Raw genomic sequence first — 20,128 nt, forward strand, 5'->3', positions numbered from 1 at the left:
GTTATTTGTTTTTCTGGTGTGTAGTTTGGTGAGCTCTTTATAGATTTTGGATACTAGCCCTTTGTCCGATATGTCATTTGCAAATATCTTTTCCCATTCCGTTGGTTGCCTTTTAGTTTTGTTGATTGTTTCCTTTGCTGTGCAGAAGCTTTTTATCTTCATGAAGTCCCAATAGTTCATTTTTGCTTTTAATTCCCTTGCCCTTGGGGATGTGTCAAGTAAGAAATTGCTGCAGCTGAGGTCAGAGAGGTTTTTTCCACCAAAAGTCTGCTAGAACTGATACATGAATTCAGCAAAGTCGCAGGATACAAAATCAATGTACAGAAATCAGTTGCATTCTTATACACTAGTAAAGAAGCAACAGAAAGACAAATAAAGAAACTGATCCCATTCACAACTGCACCAAGAAGCATAAAGTTGAATAAACCTAACCAAAGATGTAAAAGATCTGTATGCTGAAAACTATAGAAAGCTTATGAAGGAAATCGAAGAAGATATAAAGAAATGGAAAAACATTCCATGCTCATGGATTAGAAGAATAAATATTGTTAAAATATCAATACTATCCCAAGCTATCTGCACATTCAAAGCAATCCCAATCAAAATTGCACCAGCATTCTTCTTGAAGCTAGAACAAGATATCCTAAAATTTGTATGGAACCACAAAAGACCCCGAATAGCCAAAGCAATATTGAAGAAGAAGACCAAAGTGGGAGGCATCATAATCCCAGATTTTAGCCCTTACTACAAAGCTGTAGTTATCAAGACAACATGGTATTGGCACAAAAACAGACACATAGACCAATGGAATAGAATAGAAACCCCAGAACTAGACCCACAAACGTATGGCCAACTCATCTTTGACAAAGCAGGAAAGAACATCCAATGGAAAAAAGACAGTCTCTTTAACAAATGGTGCTGGGAGAACTGGACAGCAACATGCAGAAGAATGAAACTAGACCACTTTCTTATACCATTCACAAAAACAAACTCAAAATGGATAAAGGACCTGAATGTGAGACAGGAAACCATCAAAACCCTATAGGAGAAAGCAGGAAAAAACCTGTCTTCCTTTTTTAATGAGCCACAGAACTACTTGACATCCAGTTAGGGAAACAAACTGTTTAGCCTTGCTAAACAAACTTGATTAAGTTTAAACTCCTCTACTCATCTGAAATTGGCAGACCCTCCCTCAAAACGTACTGGAGCCTCCCTGAAACCACGCATTGTGTGAAGAAAGGAGGTTTCTTGGGGTAAAAACTGAAAAAGAAATGTTTCATTTCTTCCTCTTACTTTAGTTTTCCCTAAGATACACTAACTTTATTCATTTGTGCCATGACAATTATGTTCATAACTGGATCTGGTTGAAAAAGTTTACTTTAACCATATTAGTTGAAAATATATGAAGATCTTTTCCTAGTGAAACTTATAATCCAGAATAACAAAATTAAAATTAGAAAAGAAACATAACCAAAAGCATTCATGTGGGCACAGGTTTTTACATATGTGTAAATTGATGGGAAGTGCAGCACACTGTCCCCCAGTCTGAGAAGCATACCTATGTTCTTTCTTTAGTAGGAGTCCTATTTAAAAAAAAGTTAGAAGACTCCTATGTTTTAGATACACTTTAGAAGTGCATATCTGACATTATGAATGAAGATGAAATAGGTACTGCTATGGTAAACAAACTTTATTTTGTCTTATTTGCATAGCAAAATTGTGTAACCAAAATGAGAAAGTCCCTATCTACTGTTTGTTGTTGTTTTGTTTGATAAGGTGACCTATGATAAATCAAAGTTACCAGTGGTACCATGAGATTGTTGAAAAATGTTTGACAGAGAGGAGGCACTTTACAACCTTATATTAAAAGAGTGAACAAGTGAATGAATGATAACTTGGATTTATCATTATCATTATGGCATAATAAACTTAGGACAGTGTGAAAGGTGAGCTCAATATTTTAAAATTTGCAGCTTTCGATACTTTTTAAAAATGAGCATCCAATGTTATACTGAATTCCTATATATAAAGTTATGAATTTTAGTCATAAATAATGAGTTTGTTGAATTAGACATAGGATATTTTCCCACTTCAGTCTCTTTTTTGGCAATCAAAATTATGGACCTGAGTGTCCATGGTAACTCTAAATCTTCAAATATTTTAAAATGTTTCTTCCCCAGGGCACCTAAGTGGTTCAGTCAGTTAAGCATATAAGCATAGCTCAGGTTATGATCTCATGGCTCTTGTGAGTTTGAGCCCCACATCAGGCTCTTTGCTGTCAGCACAGAACCTGCTTCAGATCCTCTGTCCCCCTCTCTGTCTGTCCCTCTCCTGCTCACGTGAGTGCATACTCTCTCTCTTTCAAAAATAAATAAACATTGGGGCGCCTGGGTGGCGCAGTCGGTTAAGCGTCCGACTTCAGCCAGGTCACGATCTCGCGGTCTGGGAGTTCGAGCCCCGCGTCAGGCTCTGGGCTGATGGCTCAGAGCCTGGAGCCTGTTTCCGATTCTGTGTCTCCCTCTCTCTCTGCCCCTCCCCCGTTCATGCTCTGTCTCTCTCTGTCCCAAAAATAAATAAACGTTGAAAAAAAAAATTAAAAAAAAAAATAATAAATAAATAAATAAATAAATAAACATTAAGAAAAATCCCCCCCCCTCAAAAACTACTGTTTGAGCACCTGCTATGTGCCATACAGTTTTAAATGCTGAGAAAAGTGAATAATAGAAGCAGGACCTTCTGCCTTCCCAAACTTAATATTCTAGAAAGAGAAGTAGAGAGTAAGTGAAAAGTAAGTAACATATAGGTATCAAATAGTGAAGAGTGTTGGGGGTAAAAAATAAGGCAGGAAAGTGAAATAGGTATAAATTTAATATAATTTAATAAAAAAGGCCCACTGAGACTGTGATATTTAGGAAAAGAACAGAAGATGAAGAGAAAGTGAGCCATAGAAGTATCCAGGTGTGGAGGGAACACACTTGTAGGACTGACTTTATGTCTAAATGAGATGGGAGGGGATGGGAATTTCCACTACTTGGATACCTGCATTTTATTTTGGCATCAAGATTCATTCGAATGTTAGTCTTCCAGAGCACGCGTTCAAAACAAGGTTAATCCCCATGACTTCCACATTCTCCCTGAGTCAGGAAGGAGGATCTTAACTGTATTTTGTCATGTAACTGCCCATAATGTCAAACCTCTAATCGTATGAATATTTGATACAGGCATTGAAATAAAAGCAACAAAGATCAGGTCTAAATTAGACTCAGGAGGCCGAGATATATTTCTCATACTCATGATCATCCTGAAAATCCCAAAAGAGGCTCCTCAGTGAGGTCACCTGATCACAAAGGCAGAGTAAAGAAGAGAGCAGGAGCTAATGTTTGTGAGTCCGAACTTTCTTCTTAAAGCCAGAATTAGGACTCAATACCTGGTGTCTGACTGTTCAGAAAAGTCTGGAGGCCAAGGGAAGGGAGCACTAGCTTGGCAGCAGTAGCTCAGAATAAGAGAACCAGACTTCCTGCCCACTGAGCCCTGGAAGTCTAGATTTTAGAACAAGGCATTACTAAGGGCCCTGTGTCCTGGAACATCTACAAAGTCAGTATGGGCAAGTGGTTTTGTACCTAAAAAGTTGTCCATAACACCTCCCCTTGAGATGAAAAGACAGGCATTCTGTGTAATTGGCAGGTGGTTTCTATTTTTTTTCTCATAATTGCAAATAAAGGAGTTTACATTATTTTTTTTTTAATTCAAGTTGGTTACATACAGTGTAGTCTTGGCTTCAGGAGTAGAACCCAGTGATTCATCTCTCACATATGACACCCAGTGTTCATCTTAGAAAGTGTCCTCCTTAATGCCCATCACCCACTTAACCCATCCCCCACCTCCCTCCAGCAACCCTCAGTTTGTTGTCTGTATTTAAGAGTCTCCTGTGCTTTGCCTCCCTCTGTGTTTATATCTTATTTTTCCTTCCCTTCCCCTATGTTCATCTGTTGTGTTTCTTAAATTCCACATATGAGTGAAATCATATGATATCTTTCTTTCTCTGACTTATTTTGCTTAGCCTAATACCCTTGAGTTCTATCAATGAATGAATAAAGAACACATGGTTTATATATACACCACATTATATATATATAATGGAGTTCTACTTAGTGATGAAAAAGAAGGAGTTTAGATTTAAATACATGGTGGAACATCTTTTGTCCTTTCACACAGAAAGGACAGGTGTTTGTGGCCTGAAGTTTTTGGCCAATGCTAGATTACTCACTAGGAAAACAACCAGCATGATAGGAACACAGTTTTTATTTTGTTTTGTTTTGTTTTTTAAGAATTTGATAAGGGGCACCTGGGTGGTTTAGTTGGTTAGGCATCCGACTTCGGCTCAGGTCATGATCTCACGGTTCGTGAGTTCAAGCCCCATAATGGGCTTTGTGCTGACAGCTCAGAGCCTGGAGTCTGCTTCGGATTCTGTGTCCCCTCCTCTCTCTGCCCCTCCCCTGCTCATGCTCTGTCTTTCTCTGTCTCTCAATAATAAATAAACGTTAAAAAAATTTGAAAAAAAGAATTTGATAATTGATTTTAAAAATGGATAAACCCAAAATTGTTTACTTTGTAACAATTATTTTACTACATACTAGTGTTTCTATTTTTGATTATATATGGAAGCACACTTTACATTTTAAGGGTTAAGCTCTGTAAAGAATGTACTTCTTGCCTGGCTAGAGCTAACAGGTTTCTTTCTCAAGCTGTAAAGATTTTCATTGTGGACAACCAGGTGATATTAATATATAATGCCTATCAACAAGGTATTTTGAGATCCTGCAGATCAAATTTTGCATTGTAGCAATTTGTGGAATAAGAACAAGCTAATGCAGCATGAAGGAAACAGTTAAGCGACTTCTCTTGAGAATACAAATGAGACAGAAAAGATCTGGTCAACACTAATTGATGGCTAATAACTAACTCATTTGCACATCTCTAGTACACTTATCATTTATTAAACGTCAAACGCTACATTGAGAAGATAATTTCAAACTCCATGAATTTTCGTCATTAATTACCATCTTTTTGTAAAATCAAATATATCCTCAACTGTAAGACTCTGTTACTTTAGGTGAAATTAAAACAAATCTTCCAATTACGCTATAAACACTAAATGCTAAGTAGCACTCTGACTTTAGACTTGTTAGAATATTAAAATATGTTTGCCTTGGATTCAGTTAAATATAGTAAATAATTTGTGCATTAAAAGCATCACGGACGTACTATGTGTTGGATACTATGAGAGGCACCCTAGTCATAACAGAACTGGTACAGTACAATCTCTGTCCCCAAGCTGTCATCAGTTTGCAAAAGTAGATATAAAGTTAAATATGTAATAATAATAAAGTTTGGACAGTGCTTTGATATAGGAAATATGAATTGATGTTTGAGCTGGGACCCAAATGATAAATAGATTCTAGCCAGCTAATATGTAGTGGGTGTCAGGAAGGGTGTTCTAGCTAGGAGGAGTAAACCAGAGGAAATAGGAAAATGATGGTGCTAAAAAGTTTTAGTATGGCTAGAACATACTATTTGGGTCATAAAATTTAAGTGTCAAGAAATGTGATTAAAGAAACAAAAAGATACAAGTTCCTGAAGGGTTGATAAGCCAAGAGTAATAGAAAACTACACTGAAATCTGTAATAGCTATCATTTAATACAGTCAGGGTCCTAGCCACCCTGAGTGCATCTTCTCCTTGAAATACCCTGTTTCCTTTGGAGTGAAGTGGAATTAAATGTTTGTTGTAAGGAAAATGTTTACCTGGAGGATCAACCTGTAATTAAGAGAACTTTGTGACCTGAGACGTACAGGTGTGCACATAAAGTGCATCTTGACACATGCAGAGAAGCTTCGGCTCTGCATCTGGGAAGCTGGAGGCAGGATGTTGTCTGAAAATTATTCTTTCATCTGAATACTCCAACAGACGGGATTTTAAAATTTGCGTTCACGTAACAGAATACTAAATAGTAGTGAAAATGAATCAAATAGTGCGGTATGTATCAACACCAATTTAGGCCATATCATACTAAGAGAAAAATCCAGTGGTAAAATGATACATAAAAGTATAATTCTACTTTTATTAAGTTTAAACCATGCATAATAAACTATACATTATTTCATAGTATAAACATATAAGTTTACCATGGAAAATCAAGGGTTTTATATTCTATTTTGCTATGAACATATGTTAATATATATGTTAAGGTTTGTATATTTTGTTATGAGAAAATAGGTTTTTTACAATATTTCTTCCTATCAAGTACCTTCAGTGTATAGTATATCACAAATCCTTCTCCTATTTAATTAATTTTTGTCAGTCATCACATCTTAGCATATCTATGTGTCAGACTCTATGAGGGTATTACACTCTCTAGTTAACAGATAATTTGAAAATTAGAGATTTCAGAGCAAATAAGTGAGAGAGCCAGGACTAGACCAGGCCTTTTTGTCTGTAGCCCTGAGCTTCTTCCTGCGTAGACACCACTGATTATTGACTATGAAAGTTCCCTCTGCCCCAAACTGTTAAAGAAGAACAGTCTTGAGCCCTGCTACCCAAGTCAATAGTCATTAGCCTTATGTTGCTATTGAACACTTTGGCAGCTATGAGTTCAGTATTTGGGGATGTGTCACTCTATGTGTCCCTGAAATTTCTTCCCCAAACATGGCTCCCTTTTTGATAAAACAAGCTTCCTTGAGGGGCACCTGCGTGGCTCAGTCAATTAGGCGTCCAACTTTGGCTCAGCTCATGATCTCGCATTTGGTGAGTTCAAGCCCCGCGTCCGGCTCTGTGCTGACAGCTCAGAGGCTGGAGCCTGCATCGGATTCTGTGTCTCCCTCGCTCTGCCCCTCCCCTGCTCATGCTCTGTCTCTCTGTGCCTCAAAAATAAATAAAAACATTTTAAAAATTAAAAAAAAAAAACAAGCTTCCTTGTTTGAGAGTTTTACCTTCTTTTGGAGCTGGGCTATTCACATAATAAGTTTTGGATTAGTCCTCAGCTTTCTCTTTTTCCCTCCTCAGAGGAAGAATACATCTGTGTGAACTCTCAGGGGGTCCCTTTCTTTATCTTTTTAGTTGACTGTTAATTAGCAATAGCCATTTGTTGTATTTTTCTAGAGTATCGGTTATGATGTTTAACAATAGTCATTTAATCCTATTTTTTCTTAAAACTGCTATTTCCCCTATACCTGTTATATGATACCAGTATACTATTTTGATTCACCAAATGATCCAGGATAGAACCCAAGTCAGTCTAGGGTGCATAAGTTATACTTATGGCACAGAATTCCATATCAATTATTTCTGTTGAACTGTTGTTTATCCCTCAGCTCACATCTGTGGCTTCCTAGGGGGTTCCCTAGGAAGAGAGGTTTCCCTAGGACAGAGAGGGAAAAATCAGGTCTAATTCTCTGATAAGTCAGCTTTAGTGGATTCTGAAAATGTACATCTGCTGTACTTCAGCACAATCCGAGCGTGGTCCTACAGGACAGTGGTAAGAGGGAACCCTCCCAGTGAGCAGAGTTGGGAGTAGTATGCTTGGTCATTCATTCTGTATCAAAGTGACACATGATTTAACTAGTTGAATAGGAACCTAGAAGGACAAAGATCGGAACATAGAAAAAAAGGAAGTCTGGAGTATTACTTTCAGATAGATTTAGATTATTGTGTATCTCATGTTTGACAGAGACAAAAAACCTCTGTCACAGAAGAATATGTCATTACTAGGTGGACAAGATGACCCATCCTACTGATGAGCGTCAACTCATTTCTCACCCAGTACAGTGTTTGCACAATGCACCCATGAACAAGTTGTCTGTGGTGGCTGAGATGGAACTATGCATGGGCCCAACAGTGTGGGTTCCTTCTCACTAAGGCTGAGTAACTATTGCCACTGCTGAATGTACAACCTATCAATGGTAGCAACCAATGTGGGCCCTCAATATGGTACACACTCAAGTTGAGCAATTTGAAGGCATATTGAAATGATACATGTGAAGTTATTGGACCCTTTCAAATTAGATCCTTCAAGAGGAGACAATAATTTAAACTTAGCAGAATTAACATAATTCTGGGTATGGATTTGCTTTCCTACATTCAGTACTTCACCAACCTTATCATCCAGGGTCTTAAAAGACTCCTAATTCATTAGAATAGGATCATCAAAATTTCCTTGCACTAACAAGCCAATTTTATGGCAAACAAGGTGAGGTAATGCATGCATTTCCATCACCACTGACTCTACTTGTTTTACTCCACACTGTATCACCATAAAGTGTTAATGTGATAATAGAAGGACCTCTTAACTCCTCAGTAAAATGACAGCTCAGAGCTAAGACACCATGCAGTTTTGGTATGCTATCTTTTAAGATGTGTAATATCCATTAAACTAATGGCCAATATATAATGTTGTGTCTCTAACATCTAGACTTCCAGTCTTGTTATCAAGTAATAAAAGTACCATTGGTACTTTTCCTGTTCCTTTTCCTATCAAGTAATAAAAGTACCATTGGTACTTTTCCTATTCCTTTTCCTATTACTCCTGTCAGTCTATTTTAGAAATCTTTGTTTCTGGTATTCACAATTCAGACTCTGTTAGATGAGAAGTCTTGATTTCGAATGTGGGAATGTTTCTTCCAGCGGACACAATAAAGATCCCACTTAACCTGAAGCTAAGATTACTACCTCATTGAGTTGGGCTGCTCATGCCAATGAGTTATGATTTTGGTAGGGGCAATTGACCCTAAACTTGACAAAGAGATAGATTTGGTGCTATACAATGGGGAAGGAGGAGGTATGTCTGAGACCCAGAAGATTCACGGGGTGTCTCTTGTTGTTTCAGTCCTCAGAAATAAATCTGAGTGGAAAATTGCAGCAATCAGAGTCCACCATGGATAAGTCAACTAAGTGCTCAAACTCCTTGAAGATTTGGGTCACCTCTTAGACAAGAAACCCACATTAGCTGAAGAGAGGGAATTCTAAGAAGGAGATGATGAATACCAATTATGATTTGGAATGGTTTACAGATGATAGGACTAAAATTGCCAAATTAATCCTCTTCTGTAAAGCTTACAGCCATCTGACAATTTGGATTGGTTATGGATTGGAATTAATGGAGGTTACCAGCCTATACAAGTGGTACATTAGATTAAATACCTTGTGCACTGCCTCATTTCTTCCCTGCCTCATGTCTCATGCTAGTAATTGATTTAGCAAATAATACTGCACAGACTGTGCCTAATATTAAGCATGCATTGCTTCTTGCATACTGCTTGGGTGCTTTTCTGGCACATGCCTTGGGACATCTGTGGGAGCTACCTGAGAATTCACTTATGCTAACCAAAAGTTCAGGAAGTTTATCACTCATGGAGAAACTCTCAATGGAGGATAGAGTCTGATGCCTAATTGCTTCTTCTTTACATTCCTTGAATTTTGAGATGCTTCTAAATTTCCTCAGTCCAGGTGGGACTGAGCACTCAGTCTCCACAGAAACAATTTGAAAACACATCTTTATATAGTTCTCATCTTTACTGTTATGCTTTCCCTATGTCTTACTCTATTCAGTCTGCTATAACAAAATATAATAGACTATGTGGCTTATGAACAATAAACTTTTCATCTTTACTTTTCATAGTTCTGGAGGGTGAGATATCCAAGAACAAAGCACCGCCAGATTGGGTGTCTGCTGAGGGCCTGCCTCCTGGTTCAAAGACAGCCATCTTCTTGTTATGTAATCACATGGTGTAGAAGGTCAGGAAGCATTCTGGGGCCCTTCTTCTATAAGGACTAATCCCATTCATGATGGCTCCACCCTCATGACATAATCACTTCCCAAAGTCCCCACCTCCAAATACCATTACATTGAGGATTAGATTTCAACATATGGATTTTGGAGGGACACAAGCATTCTGTCTCTGGCACCCTGTTTCCTCACTTCCACTCCCTGGGAACATGTGCCCAATACACTATTTGCATTAAAACCACTTTGAACTGTGTTTTAAAGGGAACCTATATTATGAATATGACATGAATATGCATATTTTTTCTCTGGATAGATTCCTTAAATTTGTTATCCCTACATATCCATACATGTGCCAGTTTAGAAAGCATCAGAATAGGTAAGATATCTAGAGGTGTAGAGACAAAAGAAGAGGGAAAAGGGGTGCCTGGGTGGCTCAGTTGGTTACATGAATGAGTCTTGATTTCGGCTCAGGTCATGGTCTCATGGTTGGTGAGTTCAAACCCCACCTCCACCCCCTATGCTCTATGCTCTGTGCTGACAGTGTGGAGCCTGCTTGGAATTCTCTATCTCTCTATCTCAAAAATAGATAAATAGATAGATAGATAGTTAAAAAAAAAAAGAAAAACAGAACAGAAGAGTTCTGCCACCCCCCCTGCAGCCTGTATTACAACCACTGCCCTACACCATTGTCTCCTTCCCTATTCATGGGTGCTACAAGGCCATGCCCATGCTGCTGGCTGGCCAAGGCCAGAGCTGGAAGAAAGAAGTGGTGACCAAGGAAGCCTGGCTGCAGGACTCACTCAAGGCCTCCAGTTTGTATGGGCAGCTTCCTGAGTTTCAGGATGGAGATCTTATCCTGAACCAATCCAATGCCATCTGAAAGCTGCTCCCTTGGGCTCTATGAGAAAGACCAGTGGGAGATGACTCTGGTGTATGTGGTGAAAGACGATGTGGAGGATCTTTGTTGCAAATACCTTGTCTTTATCTATACAACTACAAGGCAGGCGAGGAGAAGTATAAAAAGGCATGACCAGAGCATATGAAGCTTTTTGAGATCCCACTGTCCCAGAACCAGGGGGGCCAGGCCTTCATCTCGGGCAACCAGATGTCCTGCCCAGACTACAACCTGCTGAACTTGCTGATTCACCAGGTCCTGGCCCCCAGCTGCCTGGACATGGGACACTCTCTGTACAGGGTGAGGGCTACCTGCCTTCCTGTCGCCAGGAACAATAAAATTTACAAGTGAGGCGGAAAAACAAATAAAAGAAGAAGACTGAAGAAAAATCCTCAGAAACACATTTTAGATAAGGACATAAACACAGAAGCCCATGAAGCAAAGTGAGGGTGTGGTCACTGAATGAGAGGTAATAAAAGAAGGCTCACATTCTGTATCTTGGAAAGTTTGACCAGGTATATTTTCAAAATCTGTGACCATCCCAAAATCAAACTTAAAAGTCATGATAATTTAGAAACGTATCAAAGTGATAAAAATAAATCATTGTTAAAAATCATTACTTGGAGATAAGTACAAGACTTTTTTTTTATGGTGCATTCCATCTAGCTGGAAACAAAGTAGATATTAATATTAACAGAGATATTTGGAAGTGGAGAATCTTATTCAGTGGATAATTTCAGTAGGTCTGCAGTTATTTGGCCTTGGTAGTAGGTATTTGGTTTAGGGAGGACTTCAGTTTTATTTAAACTTATAATTCAAAAATGGTTCTGGTTAGGGGGTACCTAGGTGGCTCAGTTGGTTAAGCATCTGACTTTGGCTCAGGTCATGATCTCACAGTTTGTGGGTTCGAGCCCCCCGTCGGTCTCTGTGCTGACAGCTCAGAGCCTGGAGCCTGCTTCGGATTCTGTGTCTCCCTTTCTCTGCTCCTCCCCTGCTCACATACTCTCTTAAAAATATACATTAAAAATTTTTTTAAATGATTCTGGTTAGGAGTGGGGGTGAAAATTATATAATGTCCATAAGCAGGAATTGAATTCCATTTTATGGGATAATAGTTTCTCAGACCCTACTCTTCAGATTACTAAAAAAAAAAAAAAAAAAAAAAAAAAAAAGAAAGAAAAAAGAAAAGAAAAGAAAAGAAAAAAAAAGAGAAATGCAGCTAGTTTGTGTTCTTTAGTTCTTTGTTAGTGGAGTATTGCTTGTCTTGATTTTACCACCTGACTATAAACCATGCCCCATGTAGCCTGTGTCCTCTGCCTGGCCTCCTTTATGCTTCCTGACCTCTCTGGGAACTCTAGAAATAGAATACTTGTTACCGAAGGATCTGATTACTTATTTTCTTGTATGTCTCTTCCAAGGAAACCTCATGTTTAGTAGAGTGCCTAATAAGTAGTATTACTTCATAAATTTTGAATAAGCGTAACCATTATAAGATGAAGTATTTTTAGATTTTACCTACCATGAAGATTTGCAAATACATACATATCAAATGAGTTTATAAACTCACATAAGAAAAACATGCCATCAGTGTCTACAAAATTAAATTGCCACATAAATGAGTGCCTAGGATATTGATAAAAAGTAGCACTAAGAACTATGAATACAGGCAATTATTATAACAATCCTCAAGATTGCATTACAGTGATGGCCATAGAAAAGCTGAGAATACTTAGTTTTCTTTTACCTAAACCTATGTTTTAGCTTTGCAGAGCTCAGCAAATAAGGACTTAGAGTACATTAAAGGCCCATATATTGTTTAATTTGACTTCTTGGCAGAGACTTAAGAAACATTTCTATTTATGTGCACATGGTAAATGCCAAATAGGTGAGCTTGCATCTACCATTATTGTTCTGTATCTGAGAGACAAATGATCTATTTGAACACAATGACCCTATGCCCAATCGCGGAGAAAACTAACATGGAACCCACAGTGAAACAACTCCAGCGTACGATCTTTCCGGGAAAACATCTGCTACCAACTGAGTGTGTTTACATTTTGGCAGCACTGACAGATGTGCTCATAGACAGTGCATCTGTGTGGTGTTGGGAGGGTAGAGGTAGGGAAGTTGGGCCGGACAGACAGCAGAGAGCTTACTACAATACACTGAGTGTTTCTAGAAAATGCAAATTAGCACCTCATAGCATTTGTTTCTTCTTGTGCTGTTAATGCCTTCATGCTAACTAATTTGTTCCCATTGCCCAGAATGAGCAATAAAGTTAGGTCTGAGACTGCTTTTAAAAAATGTAGCCATGATCTGATTAATATTTTAGGGGAAAAAAAAGAATAATTGTTAATGTAAAAATTAATATAGAAACTTTGTAGAATGTTTCAAATATTTTTATATTTGAAAATATTATTAGATAATATTTTGATCTGTGAGAAAAAGAACACTGAATAAATTAATTATCCACCTTTCTGCCTGCTGTTACATGTTTTCTTTTCTGCACTGTTATGTTCTGAAATATTATCCAAAGTGTGTTGTGTAGAACATAATTTCACACTTAATAGAAGTTATATGTAAAATTACCAGTGTCTTTTCACATAGAAATTCCTTTCTTTATTGTAAGATTTCTCAGATCCTTTACTATGTTGATATATTTTCTGAATCTCCAAGGGAGAGATACACAAAATTCTTATCCAAAGACCATATTTTTGTGGAACATGTCCTGGACTAGTATTCTCTGTGTTTACTTGAGAACTTCTGCTTTGGTAATTGAGTCAGAAATCAGCAATCTGGAAACAAAAAAGTAAAAAAAAAAAAAAAAGAGAGAGAGAGAGAGAGAGCGCATGAGCTCTATATTGGCATTCAATTATTTCACATAACTTGTTTATTGAAGTTTCAGAAACTAAGCAACTAAGTAACTGAGATATATGTTTTAAGAATGAATCAAACATTGGGGTTCCTGGGTGACTCAGTGGTTAAGCATTGACTCTTGATTTCAGCTCAGGTCATGATCTCACAGTTCGTAAGATCCAGCCCAGGGCTCTGTGGTACCTAGGTGGCTCAGTTGGTTATGTGATGACAGCATGGAGCCTGTTTGGGATTCTCTTTCTCCTCTCTCTCTGCCCCTCCCTCACCCATGCTGTCTGTCTGTCTGTCTCTTTCTCTCTCTCTCAAAATAAAGAAATAAATGTTAAAAATAAAAGAATGAATCAAACAATTTTATTCTTACATCCAAGATTGTTTTTCTTTCATGGGCTTGTGCATATTGAAACTAGTGAATAGGAGAAATCATTAAGCTGCCCCCTTAATTTGGAGTTTAATTACTCCTATTCTTATAAAGAGGACACTAGTAAAAAAGTTTTTAAAATGTAGGAAATGCATGAACTTTGCCATCTGCAGAACTTCAACCTTAAGATATTTCAGTAGTTGCTAATAGAGATGAATGAAACACCCAAATTCAATCAAATGTTTGCATAGGAATCTCATAATGAGAGTTTTATATAGTTGTAATGTAGTAGATTTTGTGATACATAAAGTCAGGTTCTAACATAAAAGTAATCAAACTTGCATGAAAAAAATATAGGAAGAGTTTGGACCAAAAATTGGCAATGTTTATCCAGCACCATCTAGGAGAGAGCTACTGACTTGGGAGACACAGAGGATGATTGCTCTATCTTGGGACAGGGATAGTTTATCAGACAGTCCCAACGTCTAAATTATATACCCCTCCTATATACTTACTTTTGCTTTTGATTTGTGTTCATTAAATAATAATTTTGTTAAATAAAACGAGGCAGCATCAAAATGTGATGGGTAAGAATGTGAACACTGAAGTCAGACCACTTGGATTCAAATCCTGATTCTTTCACTTCTAAGCTGTGTGACCCTCAGCAAATCACATAACCTCTCAATCTCATCTGTAAAACTGAAATATTTCCATATACATCTTACAGCTTCACATCAGGTCTTATTTTATCCCAAGAATCAATAAGGATTACCCACGACATATGGATCCTTATAAATAAAAAGTAATCATGTAAGTACAAATAAGGTCTATATTCATTATCCATTGTTAATGGTTCTCTAGCAAATGCTTTACAAGTGCAGAATGGTATAAAAGGGACCTCATGAGGAGCACCTAGGTGGCCCAGTCAGTTAAGCATCCAACTCTTGATTTCAGTTCAGGTCATGATACCAGGGTTGTGGGATTGCACCCACATGTCAGGCTTGCCTCTGGCCGTGGAGCCTATTTGGGATGCGCTCTCTCTCTCTCTCTCTGTCTCTCTCTCTCTCTCTCCCTTTGCCCCTCTCCCCCACTCATGCACTTTATTATATATAAAAATAAAAAAATAAAAACAAAAAACCCCAAAAACGCCTGTTCCTTATAATGACAGATAAAGTGGAACCGAGGGCTTAAATGTAAGAGATAAGAGAAAAATTGGAAAAAAAAGGGGGGGATTTAATTTATTTTACAATTTTACAAATGATAAAACAATTACACCCAATTGCTATACATAAACAATAGGAAACAGTGTTGAACAGAATGAACTTGACAGAATAAATCTCATCTTTCAATTCCACAAATGATTTAAGAAATACTCAGTAGCAATTATCCTGTGCAGCAGTGCTATCTCTGTAAACTCTTTTTTTTTTCTCCTGCTATATACATTTGAAACACTTGTGCTTTTTGCCTACACAAAGAAACAGTATTTATTAAAAGGTGCTACTTAAATGGAGACACAGGGCCCGGAGCCACAATCTGAAAAGTCTAAGTCAAATACATTGCCAGCTTCAAAACTTTTTTTAATTTTTAATTTTTCTTTTTTTTTCTTTTTTTAAGATTTGGCCATACTAGACCTTTATTGACACTCTAAGTATGAACAATAGAATTCAGTTATAAAGTAAATCCCTCTTCAGGTTAGTAACAGAAGTCTCAAAAGAACTTCTTTATTCTAAAGTGGTCTTATCTCCAGAGTGCTTAACAGCACAGCCTCTGAAGATGTTAGCATAACACAAATCTAGTGCGTGTATATTACAGACTCTGTGTATGTAACACAGACACACATATATAACATTGTATATATGCATCACACATGTCTATTTGTACTATATAGATATATCTATAGCACATATATAATAAAATATCTATTTCTAGGTGGGCTTTATTTGGATTTTCTTTTGTCAGATATGCACAATAACCCTCTCTCACTCAATTTTCAAAACATTGGTAACTTGATAAGGTCTAATGAGGAAACTTTCAAACTTGTAGAGGTAACAACTAACAATACGTAACTCTTCCTACACCTCTTCCACAATTATAGATACCCCCAACAATAAGCACGTGAAAACAACTCTTATGAACCAAATACCACACTGTGTGCATTATGACTAAGTGGCTCAATTAGAAATAAATTACTTTGTTCACCCTTTTCCTGTGGAGAAGTTTAATAACTAGTTGGTATGTACACTACCCATAGCATTATTTAAATAAATTTCTTATGTAAGCATATATGTAGAAATTCCCATTAGCGATTGATATACATTTCATATGATATACAATACAGAAAGACATTTGAATGCCCAGCACCTTCTTTGAGACTCAAAAACTTCCACAGTAATTTCATCAGTCCCATGGGCAGAATCACTAGATTTGCCCGGAAAATCTGTTACTGATTCTTTTTTTTTTTTTTTTTTTTTTTATTTGAGCAACATAATATTAAGTATAGAACAGGCTGGGTAATGGTGAAAATGTTTCCATGGCCTATTCATGTCAACAGCACAGTAACAACCATGTTCTCTAAAGGACAAGAATCTTTCACAATCAGCTGCCTGAGCATTGCCAGGTACAGGGGTAAATTGTGAAAAAGAAACAAAAAATTAAAGCTGTGAACATATGATAGATAGTCTCAAAAGAAAAAAAAAACTCAGATGTTTCAAGTACGTATGTATAATTTTATTTTATCATGATCCCTTTTGGCCCTTATTGGTTAAACGGAATTCTTCTTCTTCTTGCTATTAGTGATCTCCTTGCCTTATCCCTGTAAGAAGGCCACAGTAGATTGTGGAGGTGGTGGGGTGAATGGAAAGGTATACAATAGGGAATGAAATGGTCTTGTACAGTTTGTTTTCTTTGAACACTAAATACCTTTAATTGAATTCATTCTTGAGTATTGAAAGTTCCCTGAGATGAACAAAAGTAGTCTCAGTCGATACTGAAGCCCTTTTTATATGCTGAACATTTTCAGAACTGGGCAATTTATTTAGAGAACACAAAGTATAGGGTAACAAAGCAATGCAAAGCTAAAAAGGCACTACTCAATGCATCTATGAGATAAACATTAATGCACAAAACGATGAGTGGCTGGATGCTTTTGCTGTGGCCTTAAAATTGTTGAAATACATTTGTTGATAATGCAGTAAAAATGGCAAGGTTCTTTGCTGCTGCTTTGTAAGACATACTTTTAATGAGCTCTGAGATGGATAGTACCTACCAGAATTTACTTGTGACTTCAAATTTTCTATCGAATTCAAATTAAAGACTACTCCAACAACTTACCCACAAACAGTAAAAATTAAGGTTCTATAAATTACCTACTTTGGATTTGTTACATAAATCAGACTCTTCAACTTTACATTCAAAACATGTGCCTAATTCTTTTAAGATTTCCATTAGGTAATAAGAGGTTAATGATAAAAGTACATCATGTTCATAGCATTTTTAGCTATGTATCTCCTTTATGCATTCTATTTTGTTTTCTTAGAGACACATGAATTCTAAAAAATAGGATTTTGAAACCCAAGGTTCTCTTATATTTTTAAAAATAATACCATGTATTATTAATATATTAAGAACTGTACTACTGTGGACATCCTATTCTATGATTATATATATATATATATATATAATCTCCATGCTATTTATTCTTTTTTTCAGACTGTCTTCCCTAAGAAACAAAACATATATGTTCCCCACACTATTTCTTCTTTTCTTACACTGCCTTCCCTAAGAAACAAGAGGTCATCTAAGGGTTTCAATCCAAGCGTAGAAGTGGGAACACAGGACTTCTGCTTTCTAAACAATTCACTGTCAGAATTACCTGCCGCTGAAGTAGAAGTTAACAGAAAACTGGCCCATTGGTCAATTCTATCACATGTTAAAACTTTTTGAATCACTTTATTAATAATTTCATGTGCTTCTTTGAAAACACATTAATGTAGTACTGTGAATAAATTTAACCACAGAGGAAATATTGGTCAACTTCATTCACTTGAAGTGCAAAATGCTGACACAGTTTCATTATTAAACCTCTTAAAAGTAATCATCCCTGTTTTGGAAACAGCATTCTATTAATCACGTTATTTCTGCACTAAGAAAACTTAACAGTAATGTAAAGAGAATGCCAATCTTTCCATTTGAGTAATAAGGGGAATATCAAAAAACTGGAAGTCAGATTTCAGCCCTATCAGTCTGACATTTATCCTAAAGGGCAAAATGCTTCCAGAAAATTATTATGAAATGTAAAAGTTACGGAAGTCTTCTTCAAATAAAAATAAAGTTTGAGTTTGAAAAATTCAACATATTTAAAGACAACTTCTGTATTAGTAGCATCATAATATATTAATATATTATTTTCATGAAAGGAGAATGGTTTGTTGTGTAGAAACATCAGTATAATCTTTGGTACCAAAAGTACTTTTTTTTCCTGCTAATTTTACCATCTCAGATGACATTGAACATCTTTCCTTTAGAATGGCTCAAGATTACTGAGTGGCACAGTTTAGCTGGTACCTTCTACACCACTGGGAAAAACTCTGGAGGTTTAGAGTTGTGCAAAATAAAACGTTTTTACAAAGTCATTGTGTGATTGCTCTTTAAAAATATAAGAACTTTAAAAATGATTTCTTAAAGGTTATTTATCTCATTCATCTTTATCTCAGAAAGGATTTCTAAGCACCCAATACCCAAACCAAAAGAGATTCCAGAAGACAAAAACAAAAACAAAAACAAAAACATAAAATTCATGATCAGACTCAGAGTCTTGACTGAAGGCATTTACTTGAGTTGTTTAATCTTATGGATTTCACTGCTCCAACTATTTCCATCTTGATTTCTTCTGACAAGGATGGTTTAATCCCCAGGGCTGGGTTACTCTTCTAATGTGCTTGGCATTGCCGTGGCAGCCCAACAGTGATGAACATATTTGCCTCATTAACTAATGACAAGTGCATTGTTGGATCTTGTAAACACTACTGATTATACATTCAAACTGTGTTCTTAGTGGAAGTGGCACTTACTAGGACCCTTGAAGTCGAAATATGTTTTTTAGAGCACTTTGCAGGTATTTCATCAGCTGGTAGCGGATTTTTCATAAATGTCCTTTATCACCTTTCAGATAATTGGTGGATACTGAAACTCAGTCTTGTTCTGGATCCTATTTTCAAATCTTAGGAAGCATCTTCAGAAAAGAAGTGCATATTCAGTTTGTTTGTATGTTTTCAAATGTGCTTTATTGCTTTACACACTTTCCTGTTGTTAGTTTCAGGGCTCCTCTATTATGTAGCACATTCAATGTTTTGAATTCTAATGGCATTCTGTGAGGACTTGCATTGGAAAAGTACCTATATTTTAAGTCATCGTAGTAATGATATTTGACGGCTTTTCCATTCAAATCCTTAGGGAATGGCCAGAATCCATACAGGTGAATTTCATCACAGAATCTTGTGGCAAGTGTATACATGAGGAGACCTGTGCTGGGTCTTTTGATGGGAACTTTGTTTGTCAGCCAGTAACTGGAAAAGAAAACACACACACACACACACAGAAGAGAAGAATTTAGAGGAACACACAACATACCCTACAGCAAAGTATACTATGTGGAATTAAAGTAAATCAAATTTGAAAAGTATGCTTATGAATAACAATCAAAAGATTCCTGAAGAAATATTTCTTAAGCATTTAGAAATTTAATCTTTTTATATTATTTTCTCTTATCCTTTATTTCCTTATTTTTGAGGTCATATAAATAAACAGGGGACCTAGAAAGTATGTAAATATTACTGTAGAATCTCATATTCAAAATGAATTAGCACCAAATACATAATATACAGAATAGAATCTTCTCAGAAAGTGTTAAATACGACTATAAAAGACACAGTAATTGGGCAAAGATTGAGTAATTCTCCTAGAAAAAGAAAATTTGAAACTTTGCCCCTGGGTTTTTTAAAATCTCTGATATTTCAATTAAAAATCCAAACAAATGCTTCACTTGCATTATACTGACTTATTTCATTTCAATTGTCCAAATCCCATTTTACTAAAGCTAATTAAAAATGTTGCCTCAACCCACAGAACAACGACATAAAACAAATAACATATGAACATAAACAGTTCACCACTTATTCAGTTTAACACTTTGTTAAATAAGCAAAATAAATTTAATGCTGATA

At 36.6% G+C, this 20,128-nt stretch overlaps 1 protein-coding gene and 1 pseudogene across 1 annotated transcript in view; one reads left to right on the top strand and one right to left on the bottom strand.

The window, feature by feature from the left end:
• Nucleotides 1–8,817: 8,817 nt before the first annotated feature.
• On the top strand, nt 8,818–13,472 carry LOC101090484 (annotated as a pseudogene).
• A 1,656-nt stretch (nt 13,473–15,128) lies between these two features.
• ST8SIA4 (ST8 alpha-N-acetyl-neuraminide alpha-2,8-sialyltransferase 4) overlaps nt 15,129–20,128 on the bottom strand; it is a 100,184-nt gene continuing 95,184 nt past the window's right edge. The window contains 1 exon segment of the mRNA XM_003981165.6: nt 15,129–19,471. Coding sequence (XP_003981214.2) covers nt 19,189–19,471 — 283 coding nt within the window. The 3' untranslated portion in view covers nt 15,129–19,188.

Source organism: Felis catus, chromosome A1 (genome assembly GCF_018350175.1).
Source record: "Felis catus isolate Fca126 chromosome A1, F.catus_Fca126_mat1.0, whole genome shotgun sequence".
NCBI classification, from domain to species: Eukaryota; Metazoa; Chordata; class Mammalia; order Carnivora; family Felidae; genus Felis; species Felis catus.